The sequence below is a fragment of the Hyaena hyaena genome, unplaced genomic scaffold, assembly GCF_003009895.1.
Source record: "Hyaena hyaena isolate Hyena2069 unplaced genomic scaffold, ASM300989v1 scaffold_474, whole genome shotgun sequence".
In the NCBI taxonomy this organism is placed as follows: domain Eukaryota; kingdom Metazoa; phylum Chordata; class Mammalia; order Carnivora; family Hyaenidae; genus Hyaena; species Hyaena hyaena.
This window is the reverse complement of record NW_024081104.1, coordinates 181,462-196,806: the sequence shown is the minus strand read 5'-3', so window position 1 is coordinate 196,806 and position 15,345 is coordinate 181,462. Positions and strand designations below refer to the sequence as shown.

Genomic DNA, 15,345 nt, shown 5'->3' with positions numbered 1-15,345 from the left:
GCCCGGTGGCCCAGGCCTTGGAAGCCCTGCCCCCAGACACCCTGCGGCTCCGTCTCCTCCACGGTTTCCTGCAGGAGAACCTGCTCCTCATTCTGGGCTCTGAGCTCACGGTCTGAGACCAGAAAGGGAGGAGGCCAATGTCACCAGACTCGAAGCCACAGCATGGAGAGACTTTGGGGACCGCAACGTCGTCTCATTAGAGACAGTGGCTTGGGAGAAAGGAAGCAAGGACGTATTCCCGGGGCGGGATGGGGTATTTGGTGGGTTATACAAAGATTGCGGGGAGGGAGGGGATGTCAGGCCAGAGGCAGGCGGTGGAGGGCACAGGGGCAGGGGGCAGGGCCCGGGAAAGGGCTGGCGAAGTGCATCTGGAACATCCTCACTCCCACGTGCAAGTCAGTGCAACGTTGGCATCCTGGGGGCTGGCCTCCCTCCCAGGTGCGCCTCCCCTGGGAGATCCAGGAGCTGGGAGTGTGCGTCCCTGCCCGGCTGTTGTAAGAGGGCCAGGCCAGGCCAGAGCTGTCAGGCTGCGAGTTCGGAGGTGCAGTGCCCCCTCGAGGCAAGACACGGAAGCCGCAGAAACAGCTCCGCGTCCCGGGAGGAGAGCCGGCTCCCTGGACCCTGCGGAGCCGCTCCGGGCGCTGGCCTCTGTCCCGTGGGCGGGTTGAAGCGATGCCCCTCCAGCTTCATGTTTCCGTGTCTGCCTCTTGCTCTCTCTGTGCTGATGTGACAGAGCAACATCACTAAGAATATCTAGAATCTGCTTACCTTTCCTAAAAATAAACCAGGACTTCTGTTCAAAGATAACTGTGTAGAGAACTTTTACTTCCTTTTTTCCTCTCAAACTACTGACAACATAGAGGGATAATAAAGAATGGATGGCGGTGGGAGGAAGCCCAGAACCACAGCCTGGGAGGCCCCGCCTCGCGCAGGCCTGGCTGAGCACAGCCCTGAGGGGCCCAGTGAGGGTGTGAGTCCCCAGGTGAGGGGGGCACAGTATCTCAGCTCCGAGGCCACGCTCCCTTGAGGACTTGTGCCGGGAGTGGCAGAGCAGGTGACAGGGCGAGGAGCTGAAGTCAGGGTGGGTTTGACCCAGCCGCCCGCTGCCCCTCAGCCCTGCCTTCCCCCAGGGCAGGCGGAAGGGACTCGGGATGCCCTCAGATCGCTCCCCACACGACAGTGAAGAAATTACAAAGGGCATCACTAACATAAACGAAGAGCCCAAAGGAACCCGGTGCCACACAAGGGGCTGAATCAGCAGAACGCAGAAAGAAAAGGTAGGAAAGGCACCATCAGTGCCTGGAGGAAGAAGCCGAAGAGAAGACCTCTAGCGAGCTGCCTCCAGGGGCCGAGGGATCAGCCTGAGGGGCCTGAGTCCTTTAAGCACCCGAAGAGATTGGGGCAGGGCTGCAGGTGAACACGTGCGGCCAGCGGGAGGTCCCAGGCAGCCGCCTCCGGACTTCCCACCCGGAGTCTGAGCGGTAACAAATGGGCTGGGAGAGGGCTTGGGTGGGGTGGGGGGGAGACACCCTGGATGCTCTATCGCAGAAAGTCCCAGCTCAGCGCAGGGATGCGGGGGGGTGGGGGGATTTGTGGCACACTGAGACCCAGCAGCTGCCCAGGCTCGCCTCCACCCGCATGGTGCCGGCGGGACTCTGGCAGCTCTATGCCAACGCGTAGAGTCAGGCAGCTCGGTCAGGCAGCTGGGTGGGGGTCAGGCAGCTGTGTCCCCGGGGCGCACCGGCGGGACTCGGGCAGCCCTGTGCCAGCGCTCGAGGGTGCGCGCTCTCGGAGGGGCCCGGCCCGGCCCGGAGTGTCCAGTCCTCCAGCCGAACGCCTTAAACCGCGCCAGGTGCGGGGCCCGGCCCGGGCTGCGGCTGCGCGGACGCCCCTCCGCGGCTCCAGCCCGGCGGCCCCCGAGGACCAGCGGCTGTACCGGGGGCACCGGCGGCAGCGGGCACGGTCCGCGGAGGCTGCGCGCGCCGCCCGAAGGCACCCCCCCCCCCCCGCTCCCGCAGATGCCCCGACCCCAAGCGGCCGGACCGCGGGCGCGCGCGTTGTTCACCGGAAGCTCCGCCCCGCGCTGCCGGCACTTCCGGGCGTTCTAGGAAGCTCGGAGGACTCGCCCGGGGACCGGCGTGCGGCCGGCCGGTGTGCCTGGGACGGTCCGAGGGCCAGGGGTGCACGGGGCGAGGGCGCCGCGGGAAGTGGTCGGGGAGGCAGACGCCGGAAGGGACTGAGCGAGGGCCCTGGCGTGGAGGGGCCTGAAGGCCGTCGGAAGGGCTGTGTGAAGCGAGCGACGGAGGCCATCCGGCGTGGGACTCCAGAGGACCTCTCGGGTGTGGGGGCGGCGGGGGGACGCGGGGCGTGTCCTGCGTGGTCGGAGTGGCCTGCGGCGGGGTGGCGAGGGCAGCAGGGAGGGCCCGCGGAGGCCGGGGCCGCGCTGCAACCCGACTGACACCGGGGACAAGGCGGTCTTACCGCAGGCGCAGAAGAGAGGCGCAGCCAGGCTGGGCCGAGGGCGGGCTCCGGCCGAGCCAGAGCCGTCCCGCAGTTCCGGGGGCCTGGCCGCGGGGTCTCCCCGGGCAGCTGCCCGTGTCGGTGCTGATGAGGGCTGATGAGACCAGAGGTTCCCACGCCTGGGGCGCCGACACTGTCACTGGGGGTGATGGAATGGAACCCGGATTCCCTGCTTTACCCCCGCCCTACTCAATCGGTCTCTCCTGGGACCGGGCCTGGGAACCTGTGTTTTTCCGCAGGTTCCCCAGGTGATGTAACTGGTACCTTAGTGGGTTCGCACACCCATGAAAACGCAAAGAAGGGGTCTCATGAGAGGCCAGTGCCTCGTAAGAATTTGCTCAGCTTCACACGAAATCTCCAAAGCCAAGCAGCGGTGTATGGAGCCGCTCCAAGGAAGGAGGACAGCTTGAGCAGAAGGAGGGGTGAAAGATGGTTGGAAATGTATCCATCGTCTCAAAAGACTGCAAAGAAACCTCCCTCCCTCTCTTGGATTTATTGGTGGGACGGGTGCAGGAGACCGTTCTCAGCATCTTACAAACAGGGCTTACGGGACTGAGCATAGGGTTCGGCACACGGCGCTTTCCGGGCGTGAGGACGGAAAGGACTCCACTCGATCTGGAGTCACCACAGTGGGTTTTCCCAGCAGTCAGCACACATGCGGGCCGCGCGTGGAGATCTCTGTAACCTTGTCAATGCACTGTCTGCACATGATGCCTCAGAAGCTGCTCCAAAAAAACCCTGCAGACCCAGTTTCTGAGGAATGTGTCCCCTTTCTAGACCGTGACCCCAAGGGAACCCTCTGGCCTGCGGAGACGTCTCCCACCAGCTCACTATGGAGTGAACGCCTTGGCTGTGACTTTGGGTGAACACGAGAGAGGGAGAGTTTCACCCCGGGCTGCCCCCCAGGTGGGGGTGCTGTTGTTTCAGGGCAGCTGTGACGCTGCGCTGGCGCGAGTCCTGTGGGTGGTATTTCTCAGATGCTAAACGTGCTCAGCGACGGTTATATCCTGCATGGTGACCATGACAAGGCTCCTCTCCAGCCCAGATTATCTGATGCCTCTACCCGCCCTGCATGCTTAGTCCCCTCCTGACTCCGGTGTGCGCCCGGCAGGCTTTTCCACACTTGCTACGTTCACAGGGTCTCCTTGTGAACTCTGACCCTCACAACTTGACCCTCTGGCTCCGCCAGGTCTAGTCCAGTCATTGGCTTCTCTGCAGTGTGGACTCTACGATGCTGAAGCTGGCCTGAGCGTGCCGGAACCCCTCCCACATTCATGACGTTCCCGAGGCCTTGCACCCAAACTCCAACGGTTTGTTACATCCAAGGCTCTGTCCACCTTGGTTACACGCGTAGGGTTTCTCCCTCTCGCTTCATGACACCGGAGCCCGGGCCGTGCCTCCACCGTCACCACATCCCCTGGTCTGTCGAGCGCGCTGCGGTTTCCAGCTCTGAGCTTCGGGCTGTCTGCATCCACGGCCCGCGTCTTACGACCACCGGCAGGACTTGTGAAGCGCTGGCTGCGTGAGCGAGGATTTCCGGCAACACGTGGGCACTGGGTGAATTGTGGCCTTTAGAATCTGTCTTGTGAACAGAACAGTCAAACGCAAGAGGCCCCTGTGCCCTGTGGCATCAGACATTAGAGCTGGTCGCCCAGCTGCACCCGCGGTCCGCAAAGAGCCTCCCGCCCCGGCCCTGCACCCTCCTCCCCGACACCCCCACCCCCACCCCTCCCAGGGTCGCTGGGGGCGCCGGACGCGGCCGACGGCGCCGGGAGGAGGGAGGGACGCGCCCCTTCCGGTGCACTTCCGCTTGCTCTCCATCGCTCCCGCTTCGGTCGCGGCCGGGCCGGTTCTTCGCTTAGCGGAGGCGCTCCTCCCCGCAGCTGCTGGCGTGGCTTGCAGTTTTCCCAGCGCCGCAACTAGTATCATCGAGACCCCGAGACCCCGGCCAGAGAGCCCCCCTCCGCGGGGTCTGGGTCCAGCCGACCTTCCTCCGGCCCACAGACCCCGGCCGGAAGCACTCCTCTACGGGTGCCTCCGGGAAGAAGTTCGCCTGGTTTTCACTAACGTTGGGCTCCTGCCAGAGCGGCTTTAGCGGAGAGCCTTAGGCTTAAGAGATAAAGCCGGGGGTCCGACCACTGATACGCTTGGGTGACTCCTGGAGGCCCGCTGTGCTGCTGCACCCCGAGGACCGAGTGGGATGAAACTTGCTGTGTGGAGCCCAGTCTCCTAGGTGCGGACACGCCCAGTACAGTGCAGGGGCCCCAAAATGGTTTACTGATTGCATGAATCAGGAACAGAAACGATCATGGGAGAGAATAGAAGTATTTTCCCGATGGGGGGCCAGGAGGGTTAGGAACCCAAACTTGTTAACTTGTGGCTCTGGCCTGTGCTCTGCTGGTTCTTCACACAGTCTCATTTAGTGCTCCCAGAGACCTTGTGATGTGGAATCGCCCCTCATACACCACTGCAGCTGGAAGAGATATGGGCCTTGCCCAAGATGGCGTGGGGTGAGTGCCAGAGCTGGGCTGCAAAGTGGCTCGAGTGCTCTTAGAGGCCGGACACTGGGCGATCCCTCCCCACCGGCGGAGGGGAACGAGGCACACAGCAGGTGGCCCTGCCCCCCAGACCACTGGTGGTTTCCACCTCTGGGCTCCACCGTGAATCTAGGGTCTCAGAGACTGAACCCCGGGGGGATCTGAGGTAGCCCAATAGGGAAAGTGGCAGATCAACTGAAGAAGACGAGTGGATGACACTGGCATCGAAAACGTGCAGGGGACACTTCCGGTTCAGTCTGCCCATCCCCGCAGCTCCGCCCAGGCAGGTGGTGCCACTGAGGAGTGCGGCTGAGCAGCAGCCTCTACAGTCCATCTCCCTGGTCACAACCACTGGCCCAGAGATGGATGGCGAATGGCAGGGCCACCAGCAGAGCCCTTCCTCAGGACAGTCCCAAGGTGCCTGGGGCTGGGAATGGCCCTTGCCCCTCTGGCAGCTACAATAGAAGGAACTGGATCTGGGCTTTTAAGCTCTGCTCTGGGTCACGGTGAGAGAGGACACCTCGACGAGGAGGAATTAGGCCACCCCTATGGCATTAAGTACAATTCTTATCCTTGCTTGTGGTGGTGAATTCTGTGTGTCAACTTGACTAAGCTGTGGGATATTTAGAAACTTGGTCAAACATTATTCTGGGTATGTCGGTGAAGCTGTTTCTGGATGAGATTAGCATTTCAGTTAGTAGACAGTAAAACAGGCAGTCCTCAATGTGGGTGGGCCTCACCTAATCGGTTGAAGGACTGAATAGAACAAAAAGGTCCAGTTCGATTAATGCAGGCCCCGTCCCATCCAGTCCTGATAGACAGGTGTGTGGGGCACAGGCCTCTGTGGGTTAGTCTAGGGCCGTGTGGACGACCGCCAGGCCTTCCCCCTGGTGGCTGCCTGCCGGGTCGGGTCCTGGTGCTGGTATCTAAGTGCACCTTCCATGCAGAGGCAGCAGGATGACCCTTCCAGTGACTGCCCTGAGGCCAGTGCTCCCCGTGACGCCCTGGGGGGAGCGCGTGCAGGCTTGGCGGCTGGCTGCTGGAGGCCAGAGGCCCCACGACACCCTGGTGGTATTAGGGAGAGGAGAGAGTAGGAGAAGGTCGCAGTCCCTCCTCTTTCAGGCCACAGCGCCACCAGCAAAGGCGCCTCAGCAGATGTCCTGGGACTGACAGCTACTCTGCTCCCCTAGAGCTGCTCTCACCTTGAGTGGGGCCGCATGGCAAGGGAGTCCACAGTGCTTGGTGGCCACGGGTCCCTGGGAGTGTGGCCTGGAGAGGTGAGGCCGCCCCCCACCCCACCCCACCCCACCCCCACACACAGGGCCTTCAGCACAGGGTCCCAGCCGCAAGGCTTGGATCTGGGGAGGCGAGGCTCAGAGTTGCAGCCGTGGGAAGGGCCTCAGTGCGGGGAGGCGGTGCGGTCCCAATGCTCAGTAGAGAGCGGGGCGGGCGGGGGCAGAGCTCCGTCCCTACCGGAAGTCGGAGGGCTACGAGGCAGACCTGGGGAAGGCCAAGGCCTGGCTGCCTGTCTGGAGGGAACAGCCCGGGGCCCACGCCTCGGCTGAAGCTGCAGGTAATGACAGGAGGCACCCTGCCTCTGGCGACCACTGCCAAGGGCAGAGGCAGGTGAGCCCCCGTCTCGCCTGCCCCGCTGTGGCTCTCTGCCTCTGGAAACAGCTGGCTGTGTTTCCTGCTTGGTCATGTGGCCGCCAGGCCCCAGAAGACTAGACCCGGGGGGCGGGGACACTCCTCTCCAGCCTTAGGCAGGGGCGACTCCTGTTTCAATCAATCAACCAAAAAGGATTTATTTGGGGCACCTGGCCCGCGGTGCCGGCTGTGCCCAGCGGGACGGGGGGGGGGGGGGGGGGGGGCAAGAGGCGGGAGGCCTCTCTCCGACCCTCCCCCTCCGTGCGGGTCGCTGACCCGCTGGGCCCCCGCAGCACGCAGGCCGCCTCCCGCGCCGCTACTCCCGGTAGTGCACCCGCTGGTGCTGGATGAGCTGCGAGCTCTGGCCGAAGGCCTTGCCGCAGGCGCCGCAGGCGAACGGCTTCTCGCCCGTGTGCGTCCGCAGGTGCCGGAAGAAGTGCGAGCGGCCGCGGAAGGCCTTGCCGCAGTCGGGGCACTCGTACGGCTTCTCGCCGGTGTGGATGCGCTGGTGCTCGATGAGCACGGAGCTCCAGACGAAGGCCTTGCCGCACTGGCTGCAGGCGTACGGCTTCTCGCCCGTGTGCAGCCGCTGGTGGCGCACCAGGTTGGAGCTCTGGCTGAAGGCCTGGCCGCACTCGCCGCACTTGTAGGGCTTCTCGCCGTTGTGGATGCGCAGGTGCTGCGTGAAGTGCGAGCTGTGGCTGAAGGCGCGGCCGCACTGGCCGCACTCGTACGGCTTCTCGCCCGTGTGCAGGCGGTGGTGCTGGATGAAGCCGGACCAGCCGCGGAAGCGCTTGCCGCACTCGTGGCAGGCGTACGGCTTCTCGCCCGTGTGGATGCGCTGGTGCTTGAGCAGCAGCGACTTGTACTGGAAGCTCTTGCCGCAGGCCTCGCACCTGTGCGGCTTCCCGGGCCGCGCGGGGTCCCCCCGGGGCCCAGAGGCTCCCTGTGGCAGCGGCGGCCCGCGCCAGGCGCCCCTCTTCGGGGGGCAGGGCGCGGTCGCCGGCGGCTGGCCTGTGGGCCGCTCCGCGCTGGACTCCGGCCCAAAGCTGTCCCCACACTTGGGTCTACGGGGAAGGCTTCTCAGAAGGGTCCTCAGGGGCCCCCTGTCCCGGTCCACCTCCTCTTCAGGGTCGCGGGGGTGGGGGGATGAGGGAGCCGGCTCTGGCTCCAGATCTAGAAGGAGAAACGGAGGCGGATGGCAGCTACCCAGCCGTCAGCCCCACCCGCCAGGTGCCGTTGGAGAAGGGATGGGGCCGGCACGGGGCGCCACCGTGCTGGGGACCAGGGCGAAGGCAGACATGGGTGGGGAAGGCCCCACAGATTCAGAGCCAGAGTGAGGCAGCAAAGTCGCCTGCTCCTAAAGGTGTTGCCCAGGCTCCCAGCAGAAACGTGGGGCACAGGGGGCTGCCTCTTCACCCCCTCCTGAGGCTCCGCACGCCCGCGTCCCCCTCAGACCACTTCCGGGGGCAACGGTCTCCCCGCCTGGCTCCCCTGCTCCCCTCCGGACACTGGGGCAGGGACAGTCGGTTCCCCAGGGCCCCAGGCTGGGATGCCTCCGGGACCTCTGGGCGGGGCGGGGTTGGAGAGCTCAGAGTTGGGGGCAGAGACCGAAGAGGCATCGCAAAGGCTTCTCACGGGTGGGGGTGGGCATGGCCAAGGGCTGAAGGCCAGAAGGTCCCAGCAGACTGTGGGAAGCAGGGAATGGGGACAGAGGACACGCGAAGGCTGAGATTACACTTGGGTGGGGGGGAGTGCAGCTGACTACAGGCTCTGGGACTCAGGGAAGGGTCGGGACGCACTCTGCCTGGGGAAACGCCAGCGACACACTGGGACAGAATGGGGTAGGGGCCACTGGGGACAGAAGTGAACGCTGAGCCAGGGACTAGTGGGACCCAGGGTCCTGGCGGTGGTGGGCTTGGCACAGAGCCTGGCCTGGGGCAGCCGTGGGGAGACGCACCCCGGCAGGGCCCAGATGGGGTTCCGCACACTCACCCGGCCAGCAAGCCTCTCTGCCGATCCGGACCTCCTCCTCCTCCTCATCTCGGAGATCCAGCTCCTCCTCCTCCTCCTCCTCCCGCGGCGGCCGGGAGAGCACCTCAGGGCTGCAGCCCAGGGAGTCTGGGGGGACAGGTGGACGGGGGCTCATCTCCCCCTCCTCCCCATCCCAGCCCTCCATCAGCTGCCTGCAGCTGCCCCCTGCGCCTGGGTTGTGTCCTCGGACACACAACACACCTCCTTGCTTTCCCGGTGGCCCCACGGGGCTGGCCCTCCCCAAGAGCCATTTGGGGAGATGCTGCAGTCACGTGACACCCCTTTCCTGAGAGTGTGGGGGTCCCAAGGCACCGCTTGGCTGCGCTGGAGCAGGGGCAGGGGTGCGCCCTGACCAAAAGCCCCCTGGGCCCCCGATGCGCCCCTGCACCTTCTGTGTCGGGCAGTCCTGGGCCTTTCTGGGCGCGCCCCCCACCCTCTGTGAAGGGCCCGGGCTGGGCCGCGTCCCACCAGGTGGGTCTGCTGGTTCCTGCTCACTGGCCCCATCCTGAAGCACCCTCAGCGCTGTGTCCCCCAACACTGGCCACCTCCAGGGAGGCTGGGACACGGCACCTGCACCAGGGACAGGTTTGCTCCACCTCAGAGGCGGCACCCAGGCCTGGGGCTGGCCTTGGGGGGGAGGGGCTGTGTGTGGAGATCTGGGGCCACCGAGCGGCAGGAACTTTTCTAGCTGGGAGGGGCGCTCCTTGTTCATAAAATGGTGAAGTGCGTGCCTGGGTGTGGACGGGGTGGAGGGCAGCCAGGATTCAGGTCTCAGGTGCCAAAGCCAGGTGCCTCATCTGGAAGGCCAGCCCCTGGCCGGGGGGATGGGGGTGGCACTGCCCCGGCCACACAGCTCCTCCCCCGCCTCCGGGCAGCTTTTCTTGCCCACCCTTGGGCGGCATGTCTTTCTCTGTCACTTGCTCCTGCTCACAGACTGCCCCTCCGATGTGTCTGTCCCGTTCTGCACCCCTCCCGCTCAGCCCCCTGCTCTGCAGGCACAGGGAGGGGCGGCCTCGGCAGCTTCATGCCCACACCACCCCCAGGGGCCCACCGAGTGCCCTGTGCCCGCGCGGCTCCCCCAACCCCCTCACAGCCCGCCAGCACTGCGCTCAGTCATGGAGATTTAGGAGTTGGCTCTTGTGTCAGGAGGACGTGGGAGACTGCAGGCATCCAGCCCCGGGGGTGGTGTGAGGGACCCCAGGCTTCACAGGGAGGCTGGGGCTCCAGGAGTCCCGACCCCGCTGGCGGGAGGGCCCTGGGCAGGTTCCTGAAGTGTTGGGCTCTCAGGTGAAGCGTCTGGAGCACCGACAGAGGAAATGAGCTCCAGAGCCCACGAGGGGGAGCCCCTGTCCTGGGGAGCAGCGTGGTCACAGGGCCCAGTTCTCGGTGCTGGGTCAGTCTCCGCAAGGAGGGATGTAGGCACCCCCTCCCCGACCTCTCCACCGCCCTGAGCTCCATCACCCTCCAGCCACGCCTCCTCCGTCAGTGCCACACCCCTCCGAGCACCCCCCTCTCTTCTTTCTGGTCAACCGGGGGTTTTGTTCCCTACAGGCGCCTCCCCCCTCCCCCCCCCGTTTCTGGAGCACTCAGGGAGCACTGAGGCCGCTGGCTGCCACCCACACTCCCGCTCACTGGGCAAAGCCCCAGGCACACGAGGCACATGGATGTGATTCAGGGGGCCAAGCCCGGCCTTCCGGGCTCTTGCTGCCTGGAGACTGGACCAGGGGCAGCCCCACGCTGCGTGGGCTCGCCGACCTGCGTGCTGGGCTCCAGCCTCCTCGCTGCGCAGAACCCGTGTGGTCAGCGCGTCCTCCAGGCCAGCCCCGCCCCGGTCCTGCGTCCTGCCAGTCAGGAGCCATGAGCCTTGGGCCACAGCTTGCCAGGCCGGTCGGGGGAGGGGGCTGAGGGCTTGGGCTGGAGTCAGGCTGATGTGTTCGGAGTCCCACCGGCCTCCACTGGCTCGCGTCCGGGCCCCCCTGTCCCTGTCTGGAACACAGGGACAGGTCCTACCTTGCAGGCTGTTGTGAGGTGGCAGAAAAACATGGAGGTTAAGGGTGGGCCTCAGGGTGCTGACCGCACGGGGCAGGAGCACGGCCACGGGGGAGCCCTGGGCCATCGTGCAGGGGGGCGGGGGGAAGAGTGTGTGTGTGTGTGGCTCCTTTCGGGCAGTGCCTAGCTCCACACCTACCCCACACCCCTAGGCTGGTCCACCCCAGGGACGGTCTGGGGCCAGCTAGGCGTGGCTCCCGTTCCGATCTCTGACTGACCTGGGTGGGGGTGAATGCCACGTTGTCCAGCTGCGTGTGACCTGCCACCCCTGTGACCTCTGTGGACCTCACTGTGCTCATCTGTCAATGCCCACCTGAGAGGGCAGTCTCTGGGCTTGGAGATAATCCACACAGCCCTCGGCCCAGAGGCTGGCCCATCCCAGCTGTCACCCCATCGCTCGCTGTGATGCTGAGACCCTGCAGGGGGGTCCCCTCCGGGCACAGAGCAGGCCCCGCCCCCGGGCTCAGTGCCAGCTCTTCAGGACAGAGGGGGGATGAAACACACTCTGGCCCTTGACCTGGCCATCTTCGGCTTGTGTTCCTGAGCTGTAAGGCCAGGGCCCCAGGGACTTTTGCCCTCGAAGCAGGAGGGAGGCCGAGGGGCACCAGGTGCCGTGGGGCTGGGACATCCCCTCAGCACTGGCCACTTCTGTGACTTCCTGAGACGCCGCCAGGAGGGGAGTACCAGGCTGGCAGCTCTGCCCCTGCAGGTCTCTGAGGCCCCGCGCAGACCAGCCCGCCCAGAACTCAGATGCTATTTTCTCCGTGTGGGAGCAAAGGCTCGTAAAGGGAGATGAGAGGACACAGGGCCAACGTGCTCCCAGGGGACCATCCCCTGGGGAGCCATCGCTCACAAGGCTCGGTCTGCAGCCTCAACCTCGGCTGCCCGGGTCCGACCCAAGTGCAAGGGGGCAGGAGCCCCAGCGGCCGTGAGCTGCCCTGTTTCCGGCCACACTGCCACTGGCGCGGGGCGGGTGGGTAGCGCAGGGAGGTGGAGGGAGCGCAGCGCAGGGTGAGTACCGTGTTGATGACCGTGGAGGTGAAGCCGGGCCTCGCGGCGGTGGGCTCCAGGTGTCCCTGGTGATGCAAGATTGACAGGGGGCGGGACACGAGGGGGCTCCTGACCGTCCCCCAGGGTCGCCATCTTCCCCAAGGCCTGCTGAAGGTATGCACACCTGGGACCTGGGGAAATGAAAACCATGGCACGATGAGGGGGGGGAGGGGCGTGCGGAGGGTGCGAGCAGTGCCAGCCGCCGAGCAGCCACCCGGAACGGCGGCTCCTTCGCTGGGGGGGGAGGCGCCGCGTGGGGCCTGGGGGAGGCGGCTGGACTCCGCCGCGGGGCGGCACCGCACACGTTCGGGGACGGGCGGGGAGCGACGCCCTCATGCCAGCGCTGGCCGAGAACGTCCTCAGAACCCACACCCTCAGGCGGCGGCGTCTCCCCGAAAAACCTCCCACACCACAGCTGCGGGCCCTGGAGGAGGGTGACAAACTGAGCTCCGCTTGCTGGAGCACGAACGTTCTAGATCACATCTTAACCAGACAATTCCGGAGAGGAAAAGCGTCCTCGGACCCTGCAGAGCCCTCAGAGGACAGGCTGCAAACCGCGTCCGGGCGCCCGCAGCGCCCCGAGCCTCCTTCGCGGTGGAAAGGAGCCTCTTTTGGGGTGGAAAGTACTCTGCGTTAACGTGCTTTGCAAGAACGGCGTGGCCCCACGGGAGGAGTTTTCGTTCGCGCTGTGGAGCAGGACTGCCCACGGGGGGTGACGCCGGCGCGGGAGGAACGGAAGTTCAAGTGCACTAAGCAGTGACTGCAAACTGCATCCGCTTCGAGGAGGGGAGGAGGCAGCCCCAACAGGGCTGCTCGCCGCGCTTGGGCCACCCGGTCACCCCCGCCTCCCGGGCGGCCCTGGTTCCCTGGTCATGGGAAGGGTCGCGGACACTCAGGCAAGTGGACACAAGTGGGCACGGGGTGCGGCAGCAGGCATGACGTCTGGGTGCAGGTCCTCACGCTCCTAAGTCTCTTCTCAAGTTACTCGGCTAACCTGCCGGGACTCGTCTGGGCCAGAGCACGCCCCCCCCCCTCGCCGCCGGCCGGCGGCGCGGAGGTGGCGCTCACACGGGGACGCCCGCCGGGACGCACGCACAAGCTCTGGGCGCAGGTCCCAGGCCCGCATTGCTGCAACCGGCCGGAGGCGGAGGGGAAAGGCCTTCCCCGCCCGCTCTCCTCCCGGCCTGGGGCCCGCGCCCCGCGGGGACCGGCGCGCTCTCGGGGCGCCAGGCGGCTGAGGTCCGGCGCTCATACTCCCGACTGCGGCCTTCTCGGAGCCTCCGTTTCCCACCTGCAAAGTGGGCACCGCGACGGCCCCGTCGCCGGGGTTCCGGGGGCGTGGGGAGGCGCCCCGCAAACGGACCCTCGCGATCGCCAGGGGCCAGTGAGCCCGCTGAGGCCCGCTACCCCGCGGAGGCCTCCGCTCCGCTCAGGGGCGCCGGGGCCCGGGCCTGGGTCACGGCGGCGCGGGGTGGCCCGGGGCGGGGCCCGCGAGGACGACGCGCGAGCGCGGGCGGGCGGCCGGGCCGAGCATCCCCGCCGCCGCCGCCGCCGCCGCCCCGCGCCCACTCACCTTCCGAGCGGGAGGCGGCCGCCCGCGCGACGGCCGGAAGTGCGCCTGCGCCCGCCCCGCCCTCCCGCGTGCACTTCCGGGACGCTCTGGGCGCCGGAGGACCGTCGCCTCCGTGGCGCGGGGGGCGGGCTGGGCGGCTGCACCCCGGCCCGCAGCGTTCTTGCGGTCCCGGAGTTCTCCCGGCGGCAACAGGCCGTGGAGGCCGCTGAAAAGTTGCACCCAAAGCATCCCCGGAGCCATGTCTCCAACCTCGCGGTGTTTCTCCCGGACGGCCACCAGCTGCCGGGGAGCTTGCTGAAGAGAGTCCCCTTTTCTCCCTGTTTTGGGCGTCTAAACTGTCCCACCACCAAAATGTTCCCAAACCCTAGGGCCTGAGCAGTGGCTGTTAGAAAATTTCCCAAAACCTTTCCGTGGAATTCTTCCTGCTGTTTCTCCGGAGTCTTTTCCAGCCCCGTTCTTACGACCCCAAAGGAAATTAAGCGACACCCTCCTTGTTAGGGACAGCAGACGGCTGCAAGGGCTTCCGTGAGCTCCCCCGGCAGGGGTGGACGTCCAGGCGTCCGCTTGCCCCGCCGGCCCCGAGCTCCGGCGGGAAGACAGCAAGGGAGGACCCAGGAGCCCAAGCTGCGGGGACGCTCAGGGCGCAGCGGGGGGGCCCAAGGCCGAGCATCTCGCCATCTGGACCCAGGGCGGGTGCCAGGCAGGCAGAGAAGCTGGATGATCAGGGGCACGTGAAGGGCTCACTCGCTGTATGGGGACAGGCTGTCCTCGGTGGGTGGGGAGACAGGCAGCCGACTCCTGCCAGAGTAAAAAGTGCAGACAGTGAGGCCGCCCTCTGCACTAGCGTCACCCCCAGAACCCGACGGGGTTCCAGGGCCGCTAGGTTCTGCAAAGATCCCCTGAGACTGCCCTCCCCCTGACCTAATGCCAGGCCCTGAGGTATACTGGGGGACTGGACGGCTCCTGGCCTCAATGGGGTTCACATTCTAGTGTGCAGGAGAGAAAAACAACAAATTGGCAAACACACCCACCCCACATGTGTGAGAGCTTTCAGGAAGCACACAGGGCTTTGTGGTCCAAGGAGAGCTCACCAAGGAAGTGACATCATAGGGGAGGGAGGGAGGAGGGCAAGCTGGTCGCACAAATGCTGGAGGGAAGGGTATTCAAAGCAGGAAGAAGAGCACGTGCAAAGGTCCTGAGGCATGAGTGTTGCCAATGGTTTGGAAGAGACCAGGCAGGCTGGGAGTGTGGTGAGCCACAGGAGAATGGATCAAGGTGGATAAGCAGTCTAGAAGCCATGATTAGGAGCTTGGATTTTAAGCACACCAGGAGGTACTGAAGGTCCCAGCAAGGGTGTGATAACCGATGTGCATTTTAAGATTGGTTTGGGGCAACAGGGAGGCAGGAGGAGACAGGTGGTTTAGATGGAGGGTAGGCTGGGTAGGGCCGGTGTTGGGGACCACATTTTGACAGCACCTGCTGTTGGCTGGGATGTGGGGCATGGCGACTCGGGGTTCGGTCTGGAGTCAGGCTGCAGGCCTGCTGAGACGGGGCACTGGCCACAAGCCAAGTTCCGCTCTGGTCGAGTGGCCCACGACGCAGCGGCGGCTGGGGGCTCGCCTCTCCCTGCTCCCCTTGTCAGTCTGTCCCTCCTCCTCTCCTGGCCGGCCCGGTGTGGCCCTGCTGGTTTAGCTTCAGTGTGAGGCGGGGCAGCCCCCCGCTTCCTAGGAGGGTGGGGAGTTGCGGGCCAATCACGTTTCCCCCCCGCCTCCGCCCCACTTTCGGGGGACTCAGCTGCTCCCGAGGTTCCGCCAGACTCCTTGGCCCGGACAGGTATCTTGTTAAGGGTTCAAGTTCCTGCTCAAAGCTGCCTCGCCTCCAGTTCCCCAGCCCGTAACCCTTGTCAATGGCCCTCACTCTGTCTGTACCCCAGCC

General features: G+C 65.7%; 1 protein-coding gene across 1 annotated transcript; it reads right to left on the bottom strand.

Annotated features, from left to right (window-relative positions):
* Positions 1-6,836: 6,836 nt before the first annotated feature.
* GLI4 (GLI family zinc finger 4) lies at positions 6,837-14,912 on the bottom strand. Its single transcript, XM_039254022.1, has 6 exons — positions 14,887-14,912; positions 14,155-14,208; positions 13,411-13,586; positions 11,807-11,968; positions 8,700-8,825; positions 6,837-7,880 (listed from the first exon to the last, which is right to left on the bottom strand). The coding sequence occupies exons 1-6, from the start codon at positions 14,910-14,912 to the stop codon at positions 7,021-7,023; spliced, it is 1,404 nt and encodes a 467-aa protein (XP_039109953.1). The 3' UTR covers positions 6,837-7,020.
* Positions 14,913-15,345: the final 433 nt, after the last annotated feature.